General features: G+C 40.1%; 1 protein-coding gene across 1 annotated transcript in view; it reads right to left on the bottom strand.

Annotated features, from left to right (window-relative positions):
• The window catches only part of obscnb (obscurin, cytoskeletal calmodulin and titin-interacting RhoGEF b), a 533,110-nt gene that overhangs the window by 269,856 nt on the left and 239,535 nt on the right, over window positions 1-23,719 (bottom strand). Inside the window, 3 exon segments of the mRNA XM_059971780.1 lie at window positions 13,933-14,199; window positions 14,584-14,850; window positions 18,926-19,192. Of these exon segments, the coding sequence (XP_059827763.1) occupies window positions 13,933-14,199; window positions 14,584-14,850; window positions 18,926-19,192 (801 nt within the window).

Raw genomic sequence — 23,719 nt, 5'->3', positions numbered from 1 at the left:
GGGTCTGTACTCACTGGAATTCAGAAGAATGAGGTGTGACCTCAGTGAAACCTATCGTATGGTGAAAGGCCTTGATAGAGTGGATGTGGAGAGGATGTTTCCTATGGTGGGAGAGTCTAAGACCAAAGAACACAGCCTCAGAATAGAGGGGTCTCCTTTTAGAATGTAAATGAGGAGGAATTTGTTCAGCTAGAGAGTGGTGAATCTGTCAAATTCTTTGCTACAGACAGCTGTGGAGGCCAAGTCTTATATATACTTTAGGCAGCGGTTGATAGATTCTTAATTGGTCAGGGCATCTAGGGATACGGGCAGAAGCAGGAGATTGGGGCCAAGAGGAAAATTGGATCAGCCATGATAAAATAGTGGTGCAGACTCAATGGGCCAAATGGCCTAATTCAACTCCTATATCTCATGGTCTTGTGGAAATTTACTTCTCTTTCTGACAGATTCTATGCTCAGGAATGAAGCTGAGTAGTAAGCAAAGGAGCTCGTGAGTGAGACCAAAGATGTAAATTATTTTTCTGTTTGTTTTTTAGATGAAATTTCTATTCTTCTGGAGGCCAGGCAATTAGTCTGATAATTTAGGAGCAGATGGGTCAAAGAGAGTGAGGTTGTCTATAAATCTGCAAAGGTTATCTATGCCCTAGCTATAAAAATTTTGCACAGTACTGTAACATGAATGGGAAATTGGAAAGGGCCATGAAGAGAGTCTTGGAGAATTTAGAGGTGATGGGATATGTATGAGAAATCGTTGCAGGTAATTACCTGGTTCCAGTTCAGTTTACAAATGAAATAATAATGAGATAATGGCTATTTGTTCACTATTAATTCCCAGGGATATACAAAATTACTGGAGCAATAAAAGATAAATTAACTATGTGTTTTAATTTAAAACATGCTGATTGTATTCTGGACAAAATATGTTCTGGCACGTTGGCCTTCATAAATCAATGTATTGAGTACAGGAGTTGGAGTGTTATTTTGAAATTATAGAAGATGTTGCAGAACTTAAGAGTAGTTCTGGTCAGAACCTTCAGGAAAGATATTAATAAGACTAAAAGAGTCAGAGAAAATTTACAAGGCTGTTGCCAGGATTTGAAGACCTGAGTTATAGGGAAAGATTTAATAAGTTAGTACTTTGTTCCCTGGAGTGTAGGGGTGATATGAGAGTGGTGTATGAAATTATGAAGGTTATAAACAGAATAAATGCAAGCAAGCTTTTTTCCACAGAGGTTGGGTAAGACTAGAACTAGAGGTCATAGATTAATAACAAAATTATAATTATTTAAGGGGGACCTGAGGGGGATCATCTTCATTCAGAGGATGGTGTGCTTACAGAACAAACTGCCAGTGAAGTGGCGAATGTGGGTTCAATTTCAAAATTTAAGAGGAATTTGGGCAAGTACATGGAAGGGAGTGTGATGGAGGGCTATGATCTAGGTGTCAGTCGATGGGACTTGGCAGAATAAGAGTTTGGCATGAACTATATGGGCTGAATGGTTGACTCTGTGCTGTGGTTCTTTATAACTCTGACGACAACTCTGATCAAATGCTAATTTCTAATTACATCAATGGAGGTAAATTAACATCAGTATCCTTATTGAGAATGAAAAGGATAAAATCAAAGCAAAAATCAAGGAAGAATTAAATGTCTTCAATTAAGTTGTTAGCATTCTAGTAAAATACATAGCTACTCAAACTAAAATTTAAAGAAATACACTGTGTTAAATAATCAATTATGATTTTGAATATTTTATGTCATACCTATCATCTTTTAATGACACAGAATTCCATTGGGCATGTTGAGAACATAGTGACTATCAGAGCAATTCCATCAACCTGATGATGATGAATTAGGACCCTGGATGAGAACCTAAACTCCAGGCCTCAAAATCCGATCTCACCAATTCACATACAAGGGGCGTCACCATCGCTTGTGCCTTCTGCCCACACAGAAATCCAATCCCAACATGTGCCGACGACTCTGGGTCTACCAACGCAACATTCTACTCGTCACATCCAAAAGACCTCCAGTAGATTAAACAAATGTGATTGTCCTTTTATAAATCTGTTCTGGCTCTGGTCAATCCTATTATTATTTTCTGTATTATGATACTTTTCATTATAGAGTTTCCTTGCTACTGACATCAGTTAAGCAGATAGTAGTGCTCTGAAATGTACTATGCTGCAAACTACAGGAAAAATTCCAGAAATTAAATTCCTTTTGCAAAATTCTCTAAGTTCTCTGGCAGGGTAAGGGGAGCAATGTCAGCATCCTCTCCCTGAACAATATCCCTGCATAAAGATTCTAATTATATTCCCCTGACTACCAAGAACTGTTCAACAGCAGACTCTTGAAGTGGGCATCCTATAGCAAGCTTTGACAGTGAAGCAGATTAACAGGATATTTTCAAAGTCTCTGAAAAATTGAAACATTCCTACTAACTGGTCCACGACTGACCATAAAGGAGAATTATTCAGTATGGCATTAGGAACTTTCATCCATTCACTAAAAGCTAAGTTGCTTTTAGATAGGCATGTCAACAGGAGCTGGAGTCATTTACCACATACATGTGACAGACTCTTGAAATTGAAATGAGTTAAATCTAACTGAACTTTCAAAACTTTTATTATATCAGAAAATAATGGAAGCACTCAGATTAGACAGCATCTGTGGAAAAAGGGATTAATACATTCAACAGATCACCCTTTGAAATTTCTGCCAGTTCTAGTAAGATTCCACCACCAGCTATATGTTCTCTCCGTTCTATTTCAGCGCCATGGAAAGTCCATTTCCTTTGTCATTCCACGATCCAACTTTCCATCATCAACCAAACCTCATCTTGTGGCATTTCCCACAATATGAAGGTTGCATCACCATGTCATAGGAAGACTCAAATGCACAGGTTTGAAAGAGGCTGCAGAGGGTTGTACACTCAGCCATCTCCATAGGACCATAAGATATAGGAGCAGAATTAGGCCATTTGGCCCATCATGTCTGCTTCACTATTTCATCATGGCTGATCCAATTTTCCTCTCAGCACCAATTTTATCTTCTGCCCATATCCCTTGATGCCCTGACCAATTAATCTATCAACCTCTACCTAAGTATATATAAAGACTTGGCCTCCAAAGCTGTCTGTAGCAAAGAATTCCACTGATTCACCACTCTCTAGCTAAATAAATTCCTCCTCATTTACATTCTAAAAGGAGAACCCTCTATTCTGAGGCTGTCTCCTCTGGTCTTAGACGCCCCCACCATAGGAAACATCCTCTCCACATCCACTTTATCAAGGCCTTTCACCATTCGCTAGGTTTCAATGAGGTCACATCTCAATCTTCTGAATTCTAGTGAATACAGGCCCAGAGCTATCACACGCTCTTCAAATGACAAGCCAGTTTTTGTTAACCTTTGAACACTCTTCAGTTTTCGCACATCCTTTCTAAGATAGGGGCCAAAACCTGCTCATTATACCCAAAGTGAGGCCTTACCAGTGCTTTATAAACTTTCAGCATCACATTCTTGCTTTTATACTCTAGTCTTCTTGAAATGAATGCTAATATTGCATTTGACTTCCTCACCACAGATGCTATTAATCTTTAGGGAATCCGGCACAAGGACTCTCTTTGCACCTCAGTTCTTTGAATTTTCTGTCCAATTAGAAAATAGTCAACCCATTTCTTCGACCAAAGTTCATGACCAAACACTTCCCAACACTGTATTTCATCTGCCATTTTTTTGCTCATTCACAATCTGTCCAATTCCTTCAGCAGCTTCTCTACCTTCCTCAAAACTACCTGCTCTCCAGCTATCTTCATATCGTCTGCAAACTTTGCAACAAAGCCATCAATTCCATCATCCCAATCACTAACACATAACATAAAAAGAATTGGTCCCAACAGACCCCTGTGGAACACCACTAGTCACCATCAACCAACCAACCAACCAGAAAAGTCTTCCTTTATTCCCACTCTTTGCCTCCTACCAATCAGCCACAGCTTTATCTATGCTAGAATTCTTTGTGTAACACCATGGGCTTGTAGCTTGTTAAGCAGCCTCATGTGTGGCACCTTGTCAAAGGCCTTCTGAAAATCCAAGTACACAACATCAAGCAATTCTCCTTTGTCTATCCCGCTTGTTATTTCTTCAAACAATTTCAACAGATTTGTCAGACAAGGTTTTCACTTGAGGAAACCATGCTGACGATGGCCTAATTTATCATGTGTCTCCAAATACCCTGAGATCTGAATCCTTAATCTACCCAACTACTGAGGAACCATTCCAGAATCTAGTGATTCATGAAAGATTATTACTAATACCTCCACAATTTCTCCAGCTGCCAATTCCAGAACTCTGGGTGTACACTATCTGGCCCAGGTAACTTATCTACCTTCAGACTTTTCAGTTCTCAAGAACATTCTGTCTAGTTATAATAACATCACACACTTCACGGCACCTGATACCTGGAACTTCTACCATATTGCTAGTGTCTTCCATAGTGAGGACTGATGCAAAATACTTATTCAGTTCAGCTGCCATTTCATTGTCCCCCATTACTACCTCTCCAGTATTGTTTTCCTGTAGTATGATATCTAATCTTGCCTTTCTTTTACACTTTATGTATCTGAAGAAATATTAGGTACTCTCTTTCATATTATTGGCTAGTTTACTTTCGTATTCCATCCTTATCTTCTTAATGACATTTTTAAAGTGTTTTCTGTTGGTTTTTGAAAGCTTCCCAATCCACAAATTTTTGCTCTATGATATGCCCTCTCTTTGACTTCTCTTGTTAGCCACAGTTATGTCATCTTTCCTTCAGAATACTTCTTCTTTGTGATGTATATATCCCGCACCTTCCGAATTGCTTCCAGAAATTCCAGCCATTGCTGCTCTGCTGTCATCCCTGCCAGTGTTCTTTTCCAGTCAATACTGGCCAACTTCTCTCTCATGCCTCTGTAATTCCCTTTATTCCACTGTAATACTAATACATCGGACTTCAGCTTCTTCTCAAATTTCAGGGTAAATTCGAACACATGATGATCTTTTGTCCCAAAGGTTCTTTTACCTTAAGCTCTCTAATCAATTCTGATTCATTGCACAACACCCAAAACAGAAAAGCAGATCCACTAGTAGGCTCAATGAAGAACTGCTTGAAAAGTCCATCTCCAGAAGACCTAGGAGCAGAATTAGGCCATTTGACCCATTGAGTCCGCTCTGCCATTCAATCATGGCTGATACTTTTCTCAGCCCCACTTGCCAGCCTTCTCCCCGTAACCTTTGATGCCATGGTCAATCAACAACCTATCAATCTCTGCCTTAAATACACTCAAAGACCTGGCCTCCACAGCTGCCTGTGGTAACAAGTTCACCACCCTCTGGCTAAAACAATCTCTCCACTTGATTGTTTCAAATGGATGCCCCTCTATCCTGAGGCTGTACCATCTTGTCCTGAACTCCACCAAAATGGGAAACATCCTTTCCACATTCACTCTGTCTAGGCCTTTCAACATTTGAATATTCAAAGAGAATCCCGCTCTCATCCTTCTAAATTCCAGCAAGTACAGGCCCAGAGCCATCAAATGTTCCTCATATGATAATCCTTTCATTCCCGGAATCATCCTTGTGAACCTCCTCTGAATACTCTCCAATGCCAGCACATTTTTTCTTAGAGAAGAAGCCCAAAACTGTTCACAATTCTCAAGTGGGGCCTCAGCATCACACCCCTGCTCTTATACTCTAGACCTCTTGAAATGAATGCTAACATTGCATTTGTCTTCCTCAGCACACAAATTAACCTTTAGGGTGTTCTGCACAAGGACTCTCAAATCCCTTTGCATCTCAGATTTTTGGATTTTCTCCTCATTCAGAAAATAGGCTACACATTTATTTCTTCTACCAAACTGCACGGCTACGCATTTTCCAACATTGTATTTCATTTCCCACTCTCTTGCCTATTTTTCTAATCTTAGTCCTTTTGCAGCAGACTTCCTGTTTTATCAACACTACCTGCCACCCCCATCAATCTTTGTAACATCCGCAAACTTGGCAACAAAGTCGTCTATTCCATCATCTGAATCATTGATATCCAACATTAAAAGAAGAGGTCCCACACCGACCCCTGCAGAATAGCATCCTTCACAGCCAGCTAACCAGGAAACGATCATTTTATTCCAATTTTCTGCCTCCAATCAATCAATGCTCTAACCATGTTAGTAACTTTCCTGTAATACCACGCACTCTTAACTTATAACCATATAACAATTACAGCACAGAAACAGGCCATCTCGACCCTTCTAGTCCATGCCAACGCTTACATTCACCTAGTCCCACTGGCCCGCATTCAGCCCATAACCCTCCATTCCTTTCCTGTCCACATACCTATCCAATTTTACTTTAAATGACAATACCGAACCTGCCTCTACCACTTCTACTGGAAGCTCGTTCCACACAGCTACCACTCTCTGAGTAAAGAAATTCCCCCTTGTGTTACCCTTAAACTTTTGCCCCTAGCTCTCAAATCATGTCCTCTTGTTTGAATCTCCCCTACTCTCAATGGAAAAAGCCTATCCACGTCAACTCGATCTATCCCCCTCATAATTTTAAATACCTCTATCAAGACACCCTTAACCTTCTATGCTCCAAAGAATAAAGACCTAACTTGTTCAATCTTTCCCTGCAACTTAGGTGCTGAAACCCAGGTAACATTCTCTGTACTCTCTCTATTTTGTTGACATCTTTCCTATAATTCGGTGACCAGAGCTGTACACAATACTCCAAATTCGGCCTTACCAATGTCTTGTACAATTTTAACATTACATCCCAATTCCTATACTCAATGCTCTGATTTATAAAGGCCAGCATACCAAAAGCAGGGAAACTTGGTAAACAGCCTCATGTGTGACACCTTGTTAAAGGCATTCTGAAAATCCAAACATACAACATGCACTGCATCCCCTTTATCTATCCTACATGTAATCTCCTCAAAGAATTCCAACAGGTTTGCCAGGCAATATTTTCCCCAAAGGAAACCATGCTGACTTTGTCCTATCACGTCCTGTGTCACCAAATAGTCCACAACCTCATCCTTTACAATTGACTCTAACATCTTCCCAACCACTGAGGTCAAACTATCTGGTCTATAATTTCATTCCTGTTGCCTCCCTCCTTTCTAAAAGAGTGGAGTGACATCTGTAATTTTCCAGTCCTCCAGAACCATGCTACAGTCCAATGATTCTTGAAAGATCGTTACTAATGCCTCCACAATCTCTACCACTACCTCTTTTAGAACCCTAGTGTGCAGTTCATTTGGTCCAGGTGACTCATATACTTTCAGGTCTTTCAGATTTTTGAGCACCTCCCTTGTAATAGTAACTGTATTGACTTCTCTTGCCTCAGCACCTGGCACGTTGCTAGTGTCTTCCATAGTGAAGACTGATGCAAAATACACCTTTAGTTCATCTGCAATTTCCTTGTCCTCCGTTATTTCTTCTCTGGCCTTATTTTTTTTGGCAGTCCTACACACACACGCACACAAAATAAAGCTTTTTCTATCCACCTTGATATTGTTTGCTAGCTTGCTCTTCTGTCCTGTCAAAGGGTCTCAGCCCAAAATGTTGACTGTACTTCTTCCTATAGATGCTGCCTGGCCTGCTGCATTCCACCAGAATTTGCTGTGTTTTGCTTGAATTTCCAGCAAATTTCTTCGTGTTTGCGTTTCCTCCTAATGATCCTTTTAGTTGCTTTCTGTAGGTTTTTCAAAGCTTCCCAATCCTCTATCTTCCCACTAATTCTTGCTTTGTTGTATGCCTTCCTTTTAGCTTTTACATTAGCTTTGACTTTTCTTGTCGGCCACGGTTGTACTATTTTGCTATTTGAGTATTTTTTATTTCTGGAATACATCTATCCTGTACCTTCCTCATTTCCCCCAGAAGCTCATGCTATTGCTTCTCCGCCGTCATCCCTGCCAGCATCTCCTTTCAATTTACTTTGGCAAACACCTCTCTCATACCACTTTATCTCCACTGAAGTAATGCTACATCAGACTTTAACTTCTCCTTACCAAATGTAAAATTGAACTCAATCATATTGTGATAACTGGCTCCTAAGACTTCCTTTTCCTTAAGCTCCCTAATCGCCTCCGGTTCATAACACCCAATCCATTGAGCTTGTAAGCAGTCTAGAAATTCCCCCTTCTGTAATCCAGTACCAAACTGATTTTTTGAATCTACCTGCATATTGAAATCTCCCATGACCATTGTAACATTGCCCTTTTGGCATGCATTTTCTATCTCCCATTGTAACTTGTAGGCTTGGGGGTCTGTATACATCTCCCATCATGGTCTTTTTACCCTTGGAGTTCCTTAGATTTATCCACAAAGATTCAACACCTTCCAACCCTATGTCAACTTTTTCTAATGATTTGATTTAATTTTTCTTAATCAACTGAGGAACACAACCCCCTCTGCCTATCCTTTCTATATAATGTGTATACTTGGACATTAAGCTCCCAGCTATAACCTTTCAGCCATGATTTTATAATGCCTACAACATCATATCTGCCAACCAGCAACTAGGCTGCAAGTTCATCTACAAACCCCATTTCCAGAAAAGTTGGGATATTTTCCAAAATGCAATAAAAACAAATATCTGTGATATGTTAATTCACGAGAACCTTTATTTAACAGACTAAAATACAAAGAAAAGATTTTCAATAGTTTTACTGACCAACTTTATTGTATTTTGTAAATATACACAAATTTAGAATTTGATGGCTGCAACACACTCAACAAAAGTTGGGACAGAGTCATGTTTACCATTGTGTTACATCACCTTTCCTTTTAATAACACTTTTTAATAATTTTGGAACTGAGGATACCAATTGTAGTAGATTTGCAATTGGAAATTTTGTCCATTCTTGCTTGATATAAAACTTCAGCTGCTCAATAGTCCGTGGTCTCCGTTGTCTGATTCTCCTCTTCATGATGTGCCATACATTTTCAATAGGAGATAGAACAAGACTGGCAGCAGGCCAGTCAAGCACACACACTCTGTGTCTACAAAGCCACACTGTTGTAGCCCGTGCAGAATGTGGTCTGGCATTGTCCTGCTGAAATAAGCATGGACGTCCCGGAAAAGATGTCGCCTTGATGGCAACATACGTCTCTCTAAAATCCTAATATACGCCTCAGAGTCAATGGTACCTTCACATACATGCAACTCAACCATGCCGTGGGCAATGATGCACCCCCATACCATCACAAATGCTGGCTTTTGCACCTGTCGCTGATAACAATCATGATGGTCGTTTTCATCTTGGCGCAGAGAACTCAACGCCAGTTTTTTCTGAACTAGCTGAAATGTGAACTCATCTGACCACAGCACACGGTTCCACAGTCTTTTGGTCCATCTGAGATGAGCTCGGGCCCAGAGAACTCGCCAACGTTTCTGCATAGAGTTGATGTATGGCTTCCTCCTTGCGTAATACAGTTTCAAGTTGCATTTCTGGATGCAGCGATGGACTGTGTTAAGTAATAATGGTTTTCCAAAGTACTCCCGAGCCCAGGTGGCTATAACTGTCACAGTAGCATGACGGTTTCTTAGGTGGTGCCGCCTGGGGGCTCAAAGATCACGCACATTCAACAGTGGTTTCTGACCTTGCCCTTTACGCACTGAGATGTCTCTGAATTCTCTGAATATTTTCACAATATTATGTACTGTAGATGTTGAAAGACCTAAATTTTCTGCAATCTTGCACTGAGAAATGTTCCTCTTGAACTAACAATTCTCTCACGAATTTTGGCACAAAGGGGTGAACCACGACCCATCCTTGCTTGCAAAGACTGAGCCTTTGATGGACACTACGTTTATACCCAGTCATGATACCTCACCTGCTACCAATTAGCCTGCTTAATGTGGAGTCTTGCAAACCGGTGTTATTTGAATATTCTGTGCACTTTTCAATCTTATTTTAACTCTGTCCCAACTTTTGTTGAGTGTGTTGCAGCCATCAAATTCTAAATTTGTGTATATTTACAAAATACAATTAAGTTGGTCAGTAAAACTATTGAAAATCTTTTCTTTGTACTTTTGTCAGTTAAATAAAGGTTCACGTGAATTAACATTTCACAGATTTTTGTTTTTATTGCATTTTGGAAAATATCCCAACTTTTCTAGAAATGGGGTTTGTACTTTATCCCTAATACTGTACGCATTCAGATTCAACACCTTCAATCCTGCATTTATCCTTTTCAATTTTGTTGCACCATGCTCAACCTTTTGATTCCTAACTTTGACTGAGGTCTTACCAATATCCATCTCTACAACCTCTCCACCAACTGTTCTGGCACTCTGGTTCCCATCTCCTTGCAATTCTAGTTTAAACCCCACTATGCAGCATTAAGAAACCTTCCCGCAAGGATATTAGTCCCTCTCCAGTTTAGATGCAAACCATCCCTTCTGTACAGGTCCCACCTTCCCTGGAAGAGACATCAATGATCCAAAATGCTTATGGCCTCCCTCCTAAACCAATTCCTTCACCACATATTAAACTTCCATGAACAATGTTAGTAACAATGAACCTGATTCCGATGTCCCACAGTCCTGATATTATCAGTAACATATCATATTTCTTTGTCCATACTATCACTAACTGTCCTATTAACTTATTTGGCCTGAATATTCCTATAACTCATCTCATGACAATCCTTGACTCACCCTCTTATTGAAGTACCCTTTGCTTTGTTCATCAGAATCAGGTTTGTTATCACCGGCATGTACCGTGAAGTTTGTTAACTGAGCAGCAGCATTTCAATACAATACATATTATAGAAGAAGAGAAAAAATAATAAATAAGTAAATCAATTGCAGTATATGTACATGGAATAGATTAAAATTTGTGCAAAGACACAAATAAAATATATTTAAAAAGTGAGGTAGTGTTCACAGGTCCAATGTCCATTTAGGAATCAGATGACAGAGGGGAAGAAGCTGTTCCTGAATCGCTGAGTGTGTGCCTTCAGGCTTCTGTACCTCCTACCTGATAGTAACAATGAGAAAAGAGCATGCCCTGAGTGCTGGGCGTCCTTACTAATGGACTCTCTATTTCTGAGGCACCACTCCCTAAAGATGTCCTGGATACTTCGTAGGCTAGTATCCAAGATGGAGCAGACTAAATTTACAACCCTCTGCAGCTTCTTTTGGTCCTGTGCAGTAGCACCCACTCCCTCCATCCCCCCCATACCAGACAGTGATGCAGCCTATCAGAATGCTCTCCATGGTATATCGTTAGAAGATTTTGAGTGTTTTTGTTGACAGATCTCTTCAAACTCCTAATGAAGTATAGTTGCTGTCTTGCCTTCCTTATAGCTACATCATTATGTTGGGACCAGATTAGATCCTCAGAGATCTTGACACCCAGGAACTTGAAGCTGCTCACTCTCTCCACTTCTGATCCCTCTATGCAGATTGGTATGTGTTCCTTCGTCTTACCCTTCTGAATTTCACAATCAGTTCTTTCGTCTTACTGACGTTGAGTGCAAAGCTGTTGCTGCGACATCATTCCACTAGTTGGAATATCAGGCACCTGAATGCCCTCTCATCTCCATTTGAGATTCTACCAACAATGACTGTATCATCAGCAAATTTATAGATGATATTTGAGCTAAACCTAGCCACACAGTCATGGGTATATAGAGAGTAGAGCAATGGTCTAAGCACGCACCCCTGAGGTGCACCATTGATGATGGTCAGTGAGAATGAGATATTATCACCAATCCACACAGATTCCGGTCTTCCAGTTAGGTCTAGAGGATCCAATTGCAGAAGGAGGTACAGGGGCCCAGATTCTGTAATTTCTCTGTCAGGATTGTGGGAATGATAGTGTTAAATGCTGAGCTATAGTCAATGAACAGCATCCTAACATTGGTGTTTCTATTGTTCAAGTGGTTCAAGGCTGTGTGAAGAGCCATTGAGACTGCATCTACCGTTGACTTATTGTGGCAATAGGCAAAATGCAATGGGTCCAGGTCCTCGCTGAGGCAGGAGTTCAGTCTAGTCATGAACAACCTCTCAAAGCATTTCATCACTGTAGATGTGAGTGCTACTGGGCGATAGTCATTAAGGCAGCTCACATTATTCTTCTTAGACACTGGTATAATTGTTGCCTTTTTGAAGCAAGTGGGAACTTCTGCCTGTAGCAGTGAGAGGTTGAAAATAACCTTGAATATTCCTACCAGTTGGATGGCACAAGTTTTCAAGCTTTAAAGCTTTACTGGGTACTCCGTTGGGGCCTTCTGCCTTGCAAGGGTTCAGCCTCTTTAAAGACAACCTAACAACGGCCTCTGAGACAGAGATCACAGGATCACCAGGTGCGACAGGGATCTTCACAGCTGTAGTTTCGCTTTGTAGGAAGTAATGTCTTGCAAATCATGTCAGAGCTTTTGTACATCCAATGTCGCCTTCAACCTCATTCAAACTTGTCTCTTCGCCCTTGAAATAGCCCTCCGCAAGTCATACCTGGTTTTCTGGTACAGACCTGGGTTGCCAGCCTTGAATTGCACAGATCTAGCCTTCAGCAGATGATGTACTCCTGGTTCATCCATGGCTTTTGGTTTGGGAATGTACAGCAAGTCTTTGTAGGCACACACTCATCCACACAGGTTTTAATGAAGTTGGTAACAACTGCAGCATACTCATCCAAAATCGAAGATGAATCCCTGGATAGGGTCCAGACCACCAATTCAAAGCAGTCCTGTAGGTGCACCTGTGCGTCCCTTCCTGGTCCTCACTACTGGTGCTGCAGTACTTCAGTCTCTGCCTATACTCAGGGAGTAGAAGTACAGCCCAGCTGATCAGACTTCCTGAAGTGAGAACAAGGAATAGCACAGAAGGCATTCTTGATGGTGGTGTAACAATGGTCCAGTATGTTGTTTCTCCTGGTATTGCAAGTGATCTGTTGATGGTAATTGTTTAGTGATCTTTTTCAGACTGGCCTGGTTAAAATCACCCAAAATGATGGTGAAGGTATTAGGGTATGCTGTTTCATGCATGTTGATCCCATTGCGCAGATCATCTAAAGTCTGACTGACATTGGTCTGAGGTGGAATGTGTACCACTATCAAAGTGATCACGGAAATCTCCCTAGTAGGTAAAATGGACGGCACTTAACTGCGAGATATTCCAGGTCTGGTGAGCAGAATTGGGACAGCACTGGTACATTTGTGCACCAAAACGAGTTAATCACAAGGCATAATCCTCCACCTCTGCTTTTGAGAGACTCTATATCACCTTCTCTACTTCTTAAAATTATCTTCTTTTCCCTCTTCCTCAGTTCTGACAAAGGGTCTGCAGCCTAATGCACTAACTTTACTTCTCTTTCAGCCTAATGTTTTCAGTTTTTTTCTGTTTTACATCAGATTTCCCTACAGGTTTATTTTAATTTTATAATTGAATTTTTTCCAGTTAATTATTATAATTAGAACAACTTAATTTTCCAAAGTCAAAACTTTCTGTTTACAATATCACTGCATTGAATTATATGTCACAGGTAGTTCCATGCATCAGTTTATTTTTTTATTCTTTATAAGTCATAAAACTCCACTCTGGAAACAAAAATATTCTTGCCTTCTTACTTTTCTAATTCATATGAAGGGTCGTTTACTTTAATTATTATAACTGCTTAAACCTTATCTCTTTGCACTATTTGGTTGACTTGTTGAATATTTTCAATGCTTTCTTTTTGCATTTCAGAAAACTGATTTGCATGTGCATTAGTTTGCTTATACATTACAATTAACATTTTTAAAAGAAAATGGCTGCATTGACGTGACAAGATTCCGTGACTATAAATAGCATATTACAAAATTATTCAATACAAAGGCTGTGACAGGTTTCCTCTTAAATTTAAATAATGGAAATACAAAAATGATTCCTACCCTTTACTTTTAGAAATGCACTGGTCTGCTGGTCCCCCGAGTCGCAGGTGTATTCTCCCTGATCTTCCAGTTTTAGATTGTGTATAAACAGCTGAACACAGGAATCTTCATGCTTCATTTCATACTTATCACTTGAATGAAGTGCCACAATGCCTTTCCTCCATTCCACTGAGCCACCAGGTTTAGACAGCTCACAGCACAAAATAGCCATACCATTCTCATCCGCTTCTATGTTCTCAAGTTCTTGTTTAAAAAGCACAGGCAAGACTAAAGAGGATGAGAAGTAAATCAGTTGATAATGTTGTTCGGTCTAGATCTGAGCTTGACAAACTGCTAGGAAGTTAAATGCAGTTTCACACCTTTCCAATTATCCATTTAAGTTAATATTTTGTAGATTGCCAATATTTAGACAAATCCAGACTGAGGAAAAACAGAATGCTAGTCATCAAGGCACACAAGGGGCATGTGATTAGTGCACAAAAATGACACTGACAACAAAAGGAAAACAAGGCCAAATGGCCAAATTCTGTTTCTATTGTTATGCTCTTAATAATATCAATTTATGTATGATGACTGAAATATAAAATTCTATCTGGAAAAATTAGTAGTTTCTTATGCAGAATTATGCCAAAAATATACTGGCTATCCTACCCTTCACTTTCAAAGATGCAGAAGTCTGCTGATCTCCTGAATCACAAGTATATTCCCCTTCATCTTCTGGTTTTATGTTGCGAATAATCAATTCAGTGCAGAAACCTTTTTGCACCATATCATACTTGTCATTTGGAGTAAGTACCACTGAATATTTTCTCCATTCCACTGGAACATCAGGTTTAGTGAGTTCACAGCGCAGAATAACTGAACTACTTTCTTCAGCTTCCATGTTCTGAAGCCCTTTCTTGAAAAGCACAGGTAGAGCTAGGAAAAACAGCAATTTAATTTGTAAACATCCAGTAGGACTGTGCATTCTGGATAAAAATAAAAGTCCAATCAAGCCAACATAAAATCCAGCTTGCAAATGAGTGAAATGCATAGGGATCTAAGTGTTCCTGTACATAAATCACAAAGGTTACTATGTAGATGAATCAAGTAGGTATGGAGATGAATGACATATTGGTCTTTATTGTAAAGGAGCTAAATTTAGAAATACAGAAGTTGTACACACCATACTGGAATGATAAAGTCTAAGTAAACATTGCATGGTAACAGGCCCAATGGCCCATCTGGTCCCATCTAAGCTAGTCCCATTTACCTGTGTTTGCCCCATATCCCTTTAAACCTTTCTATCCATGTACCTGTCCAAGTACCTTTTGAATGTATCTCCCTCAACCACTTTCTCTTATTATACAATAACTACTCAGAAAAAGTTGTCCTTCAGATTTCTATTAAATCTCATCACTCTCAACTTAAGCCTATACTCTCTATTTATTGATTCCCAAATCCTGGAAAATGGACTATGCCCCTTGTAATTTTATAAATCTTTATAAGATCACTCACACTCAAATGAAAAAGTTTCTCACAACCTCAGCCGATCAAGATCACTCTAAATCCTGATGATCATCTTTACTGTCAATGACAACATTTATTTCTGTATCATCTGATCTGTATAGTTGTGGTCCTCTTATTTGGAAAAAAGCATATACTAAAATTAGCAGTCCGGAAGATGTCCAGTAGGACATTTACTGAGATGAAGAGTTTATCTTATTGTGAACAGTTAAAGAATTACCAGCTGCATTCTTTGAACTTTAGAAGAATGATAGGTTAAATATATATTCAGATTTTATTGAATTATAAGATTATAAGAAGGCAAGACAGGGTAGGTACTAGGAACCAAAACAGAGTTAAAAATCGATACCTGTACCCAACTGGAAGCCCCGGGAAGATGCTGGAAAGCAGAAGATTTCTTTTTTTAAAAAAGGTATTAAGGAGTTCCCACTAGTGTAAAGTCTTGTATATAGGGGCATATCTGTAAGAGGAAAATCATTTAAAACTGGAGTATAGCAATTCTTTCTTTTAGAGGATGGCAAATATTTGGAATTCTTTACCCCAGAGGTTCATGGACGCTTGGTCACTGAATGCATCTAATGAGGGAGAAAGATTAGGGAATTGAGGCATTTGTTCAGAAAGGGGGGAAACCAGAAGGCAGAGAACTATAGGTTAGTTTAACATCTGCTGTTAGCAAGCTGCTACAGTCAACAGTCAAAGAGGAAATAACTAAACATTTAGAAAAGCAGAATGCAATCAAACCTAATTAACATGGTTTTATGAAAAAGTAAATCAAATTTGATCAATTTGCTCGAATTCATGAAGGATAAAACAGGGAGGGTTGATAAAAGGGAACCTGTAGATAATGTAAAAAAAGACTCTAGTGCTTTCCCGGCATATATGACAAATAAACTCTTCTCAGGCTTCCAGCCAGGTACAGGTATCAATTTTAACTAATGCTTTGATGACAACTCAGCTATCCCTGATGAAGATGGCAAAGTTTGTCATTGAAACATCGGTTAAAATCGATACCTGTACCTGGGTGGAAGCCCGAAAAGAGTTTATTCACCTGTAGATAGTGTGTTTAGATTCCCATTGGGCCATTTTACAAGATGCTCCATAAGAGCCTGATACATAAATTGACATCAAAGTATCAGCAGAAGTGCATTAGTATGGACTGAAATCTGCCACAAGAGTTGGAATCAATGGTTCCTTTTCAGGCTGGAGGGATATAATTAGTGGCATATTTGAGGGATTGGTTCTCAGCTAATGCTTACTGTTTACATTAATGCCCTGGAGGAGTGAACAGAAACAAATCACGTTTAATGTGATCTAAATGTCCAAGTACATAGGCACATCCAACAAGTAGTTAAGAAGGCAAATTACATTTTAGCCTTTATTCTAAAAATAGAAAGGTTTTATACAGGATGCTGGCAAGGTCACACTAGGAAAATTGTGCAGAGTTTTTATCTAATTAAGAAAAGGGAGAATTAAGCCATTTGGCCCATTGAGTCTGCTCTGCCAATCCATCATGGCTGATGTATTATCCCTCTCAAACCCATTCTCCTGCCTTCTCCTTGTAACTTTTGACACTGTTAATAATCAAGAACCTATCAACCTCCACTTTAGATATATCAAATGACTTGGTCTCCACAGCTATCTGTCGCACCTAAAATGAGAATGTTATTCTAATAAAGAGTGGCTGAGCTAGAGCTCAGTACTTCTTAGAGTTTAAAAGAAGAAAGGGTGACAATATTAAATGTTCCTAAGGGAGTTCATAGGATAGCTGTACAGATGTTTTCACCAATGAAAGGTTATGAAAAAGTGGTCATAGTTACAACATAAGAAATTGGCCATTCAAAACTAAGATGCACATCAGTTTCTTCTACCAGAAGACAGTTAATCACTGGACTTCTCTGTCCTTGAGGTTGATGGGGGCTAAATAATTAGATGCAGGATAGTTAGAGACAGATAAACCTTTGAAAGATCAATTAATTCAAGATTATGGGGAGCTGGTACTGATTAGGAGTTGAGGCCATCATAAATCAGCCATGACCATGTTGAATGGAAGAGCAGGCTTGAAGGGCCTGCTCTATCTCAGGTTTTGCAATGCCATCATTAACATTATCATTCTTTTACCAGTGTCACATTACATGACCAAGATAAAGATGAGGTAAAGGCAAAAGGTACTACATCTATTGGGTGTTCTGGTGATCATAAGTTGTTTGCTCAAGATCCTGGAGTTAGGCTTAGACTTAATTTCAAACTTAAAGCCATTTCAGGTAAAAATAACATGCTCCGCAGTAACAGGCTTTGATCTGATAGTGATACAGAAATGAAAATCCACATTGCAACTTACTTGCAGAAACAACGCTACTGCATTGTATCCCCCAAGTCGTAATCAAGTGGCTTACTTAAACTTAAATGACTAATTGAGAGTGAGACACAGTATGAGAGAAACAGAGACAAAGGGATGGGAGACTAAGAGGTAGCCGCTGAAGCACAGCAGATGATGGAATTAAGGGAGATAGCAGGAGGTAAATAGATTTGGGGAATGGGAAGAGACCTGGAGAAAGAAGAATGCAGGGAGACATTGAGAAGGAGGCACATGCGATGGAATGAAATAAAGAGAAATGTAGGGAGATACAGAAAGGGAGATAATGGAGGTGGAGAGAGAAAACAGGGGTGGAGGGAAGAAAATGGTGGTGACATGGACTGGCAAAAAGATGGGGTGGATAAACCAGAGGGAAAGATCTGTGTGAGTGGAAAGAGAGAATGAGAGATTGAAAGAGACAAATTGCTTAGGGTTGCGAGGGAGAAGCAGACAGTGAGAGAAAACTCAACAGATGGATAAAGCCATAGTGGTAGAGGCAGAACTATGGAATCTAGAATTCCCTTGACCACAAATACGGGAGTGTTTTGCAAACTTAGACAAAGACGCAGTGTGGCACAATAATATTGCTAATAGAGCCATTGTCTCACAGCACCAGAAAAACAGATTCAGTCCTAACCTTGGGTCTTGTCTGTGTGGAATTTGCAATTCACCCGAGTCTGCATTGGTTTCTTCTGGGTGCTCCTCAGTTTCTTCCTAGATCCCAAATACTTGCAGATTGGTAGGCTAATTGGCTACTGTAAATTGCAAATTTGTGTTCTGGTGAGTGGTACAAGTCAGTAGTTGATGGTGAGGAGAATTTAAAAAAAGGATTTGTTGAAAATTGAAAATGAAAAGAATTGGGTGGCTGATAGTCTGTGCAGATGCAATGGGCCAAAGTGCTGTTTCCAAGTTGGAAATATATATGACACTACAACTGATGAACTGAAGGAACTGAACAACTATTCCACACAAGACAATTTCTCACAGACAACATATTTTTGACTAAACGAACATTTTTCATCTTAGTTTTTCCACATATACACAGACATCTTGACTGAGGTATTTTAGAGGATGATCTGCTCATGAAATGACTCAGACATAAAGCAAAAGTGGATCTGATGTTTATCTCCATACCCTTTACTTTTAAAGAAGATGTAGTCTGTTGATCTCCAGAATCACAGGTATATTCACCAGCATCTTCCAGCTTCAGGCTGTGAATGAACAACTTAATGCTTGTTCCTTCTTGCTTTAATGTATACTTGTTACTGGCATGAAGTAATACTGATCCTTTTCTCCATTCTACTAAAGCATTAGGTTTATTAACTTCACAGTGCAGAACAGCAGTACTGCTCTCTTCAGCTTCTTCATTATGAAGTTCTTGTTTAAAAACCACAGGTGTTGCTAAAAAAATCAAATTAAATCCTGATGATATGGTATGGGGAAAATTATAACAACTCTGAATTATCAAATTAAAAACTTATTTTCTGTAAAAAAAAATAATCTTTGTTGTTAATGACATGTTTCCTTTAACACACAAGCTCCTCAAAATACATAATATTGATAATGGTCATATTTAGCTTTACTAACATTTGCATTGCAAACTATGTATATAGTAATAAGACGTCTTCATTTATGCTACAGTCAATTACTAGATACTAACAAATCAATGGCATTTTTAGCACTCACATGTTTTATTTACTAAGTAATACCCCAAGTTGGGGGTCAGATAATATTGTTAATAAAGAGTAACAAAATTTAAGGGGAAATTAATAAATCTAAAAACTGAGCATTTAGTTAGCAAATTAACATCAACAGAGTTATATGCCAGGCCATACATTGTACTAAAAGGAATAAGGAATAAGGAATAATATTCCTTTAAACATATATGTCAGATGAGACACAGGGACCGAAAGTGTTAAAGGTGTTAATTTAAATGTACAGAATTTTTCAATAGGTTCAATCACATTTAGGAACCCTATCAACAGTCCTATCTTTTGCAGGCAAGACCAGTCTGGTTCATAAATAGTCACCAGAAAATCCAATATAATATTCAGAAGAAACTTCTACACCCAAATCCAGATGGAATTTATTTGCACTAAGAACAGATGAGCAAAATAGCACAGGTGCATTTATGTTGAAATGTATAAGAAATGGATGTATTGATAGTTAGATGAAGAGAAGTAATAAAGAAAACTCTGTGGACTCTGTAAAGAAAACATTTTGCATTGGAAGTCAAAGGATACCTGTTGTATTTTATTTAATAGTATACTAGAATCCACTGTAATCAGTACATGTGGATACACTTTGACTTATCTAAAAAGAACAGGTATGGTTAGAATAGAATAGCCAGGTAAGATTGAAAAGTGAAGGGTATTCCAGGGAACCTCAAAGATGAGGGAAATCATAACCATCTCATGAAAGGAGACAACTCTGACAATCATAATTTCACTGTGGTCTCACTGCTATCTGCCACAAGGAAATTGTCATTGCCACAGTCTTCCTCAGCAGCCAAAAATGCAGCTCCCAAATCACAATGTAAACTCTGTCTAACTGGAAGCACAGAGGACACGGTTTACAAAATGCAGGGAGGGATTGCACCAGCTGGGAGGGATTGCATAGAATGCTCAAAAATGCATCTCAATTTTACATTTGGATGTGAGCCATAATCCTAAACAGGGTCTACAACAGAATCAAATTCACCCAAGAATGGTACCACACAAAGCTCTATCGTTGCTCTGATAATTTTCTCAATTTTTTTTACCATAATACTGCATGTAACCTTCAACAAATTTCTTGTACGAGTGCATCAAAACTAATGGAAAATAATTCAATTTTTGGTGAGTACAGCAGAACTAAGGTCACTCCAGATTCAGCAGTCAAGGTCTGATATTTGTAGTTCTGCAGGTTTGGATGTCAAGCTCTAAGTAACTGTCAGATTGTTCATAGAAGCTTGCAGAAACAACATCCGAAAAAGCCATCTTCTACCAACTTGCTGCTGATTAACACCATTCTCCATCAATAAAAGCTCACTGCAAGAACCTGGAATTGGACCACATCTCATAGCTTGGAAGCAAAACATGACAATTCCCTTGTCCTTTAATGTGCCAGCACAGGCTTTGGTCTACTACTTCTATGTCGACTCAGGCCTAGGGGGCCGGTGTCGATGCCGGACTGTCTTCTCCTCCCTCTTCCTTATCAGTGTGTTCAGTTCATCTACATTAGCCGTGCTGCTATCTTCTAGGAGCATGTTGACCATAGTCCTGGGAGGGTGCCCAGGGTTCATTCTCTCATGCTTGGGCTCCCTTATTGGCAGATAGCTCAGGAGGGCGTAGACAGTGCCCCGCTAGTTGCAGTCTTCTTGCCTCGATCTTAGTAGTGATCATTAGTAGGTCGTCATAGAGCTCGATGTTTGTCATGTGCTGTTGCCAACTCACGTCAAGAGCCATCCGGAGTATTCGCATATCTGGTGACTTTCGCATGGCTTTGGTGAGTGTCCATGTCTCACATCCATACGTGAGAATGGACTCTATGACTGCTATGAAGATCCTCTTTTTGAGCCCTCTGGTCAGGTTAGACCTCCAGATTGCCTTCATGTCGTTCATAGCCCTCCGTGCCAGCACCTGCCATATCTTTAAATCCTTCTCTAAACTCATCATTCCTGACATGAGGTACTTGGAAGTCTAAGACTTTCTTAATGGTATCATTCTTTACAGTCTTGAGAGTACCTTCTTCACAGTTGAATGCCATGTACTCTGTCTTTTTAGCATTTAGATGAAGTCCAACTTCATTGCACTTAATTTCCACTTTTGTCAGTAGTTGCTGTGCTATCCTCCATTTAGTCAGAGAGCAGGACTATGTCACCTGCAAAATCGAGATCTGTGAGTGTAACTGGTCTGACCCTTTTGGTTTGTCCTGGTTTTACGGTAAAATCAAGCTTGTCATGATCTTTGGTAGACATAGAGGGTAATCAAGGACGATTATAAAGATGTAGGGTGCCAGAGTATCTCCTTGCAGCACACCAGCTAGGAGCTCAAACACTGCTGTTTCTCCGTCTGGTGATACAACTTTCACCATGGTCTTGGTATAGCTGGACTCTTGCTCTCAGTAGATGGTCTGGCACTCCATAAACTTTCAGGATCTTCAGCATTTTACTTTGGTGAATGGAATCAAAAGCTTTGCGAAAATCAATGAAAGTAAGCATGGCTGGCAGGTTGTTCTTGATTTCCTTGATGATTCTATGGAGAGCAAGTACTTGCATTACTATTGTGCACTTCTGCTGAAAGCCATTCCGATTGCATCTTAGCTTAGAGTCAATGGCGGTGCGAATCCTGTTCAAGATCATCTGATTGTATAGCTTTGCTAAGATGCAGGTCAAGCTGAGCAGTAGTTATCAGTCTTCGTGAGGGATCCAGACTTGGGAGCAGGGATAATGTTCAAGAGTGACTGCTGTTCTAGTTTGTCACCTTTCATCAGTGCTGTATTACATATGTCCAGCAAGATGTCGTCCAGGTCGCAGTTCTTCAGGACATCTGGTGGCATCCCATCTGATCCAGCGCTCCTGCCCTGTTTGAGTGTATATTTGGCCTTCTTCAGTTCCTCAACGATGAATGGGCCATCATCAATGTTGACTTGGGTTAGTATCGTGGGTGTGTCCTTTTCTTCTTTTGTGATCGTTGAAGGGCTTCCCAGCAGGTTCTTGAAGACACGGTCCTCTACTGTTTTACAACTTATTTGACTTGATGGGCACTTCTTCCGTCTACTGATCTCGTTAACTAGGTGCCATGCTTCTCCATGCTGCTTGTCTTTATTAGCAGCCTCTACCCCTCTAATCCTCTGTTAGCTCCTCTTCCTTCAGTCGGTTGTAGGTGGCAAAGAGATTCTTCTTTGCTGTCTTGAACTCGTCTCTTAGCTCTTCTGTTTCAACAAGCATCGACCACACTTCTTGCTGAGACGACGTCAGGGTGTTTTGCGATCCGGCTCTTTTTGATTTGCTTCACAGTAGGCAGACTCTTTGTTGCATCTGTGTGTGTCTATGAGTAGTTGATAGTGGTCGGTGGCAGTCTCTTCGTCCTCCCTCTCCAGTGGGCCGAAGTGGTTTCTCATTTTCACAGTGTACTGGGCTTGAAGAATAGGTTGTGAGGAGAATGCCTTCCAGTCTACCTTCTCCTTGGGACTTGTGGCTTTGGGTTGCTGCAGGCTCAGTCTCACTTGCATTGACACTACTCTCTGGTCAGAATTGACCAAGCTGAAGGTGCTGTAGGCTTCTGTGTTGATCACACAATTACGTCATTTTGTTCTTACGAGGATGTAGTCATGATGTCTCCTGTTGGGGGAGTCTCTGTTTTCACATGTCCACAGTTTACCAGCTTTTGTGCTGCAAGGTGAAAACGATCACAGGCAGGCAGAAATGAGATCTCCATCCCGGAGATCCAAGAACACCGTCATGTACACCCAGACAAAGAGATAAGAATCACAGAGGTAAAGGGGATGCACCTCATCACCTCGTCTGCATGGAGAAAGTCGATGATGATGATGTCAGCACAAGGCGGAGTAGGACTGATGATGAACTGCAAGGTGAAGGCGGCACTGAGGGGCATTGTCAGTGACAGAATCCTTACTGTGGAATTCGACAGAAACCCAGTGACCTCTGTCATCATCTGTTGCTCCCCACACAACTGCAGCAAGGAGAAGGAAATTGAGACCTTCTTACAGTAAACTTCACGAAGCTGTCACTTCAATACCGGCGCAGAAGTTCCTGGCTGTGCTCAGCGATTTTAATGTGCAGGTCAGACTGGAAGATGTTCCATATTCATACCACGACTTACCAACAGAAATGGACAATACCTAGTTGATTTCATTCTAGGAGTCTAGGAGACTGTCTCATTGCCACACGCAATTCAAGATGCCAGCTGGCAAACTGTGGACATA

This window comes from Hypanus sabinus, chromosome 6 (genome assembly GCF_030144855.1).
Source record: "Hypanus sabinus isolate sHypSab1 chromosome 6, sHypSab1.hap1, whole genome shotgun sequence".
NCBI lineage: Eukaryota > Metazoa > Chordata > Chondrichthyes > Myliobatiformes > Dasyatidae > Hypanus > Hypanus sabinus.
This window is presented reverse-complemented; position numbering and strand designations above follow the sequence as displayed.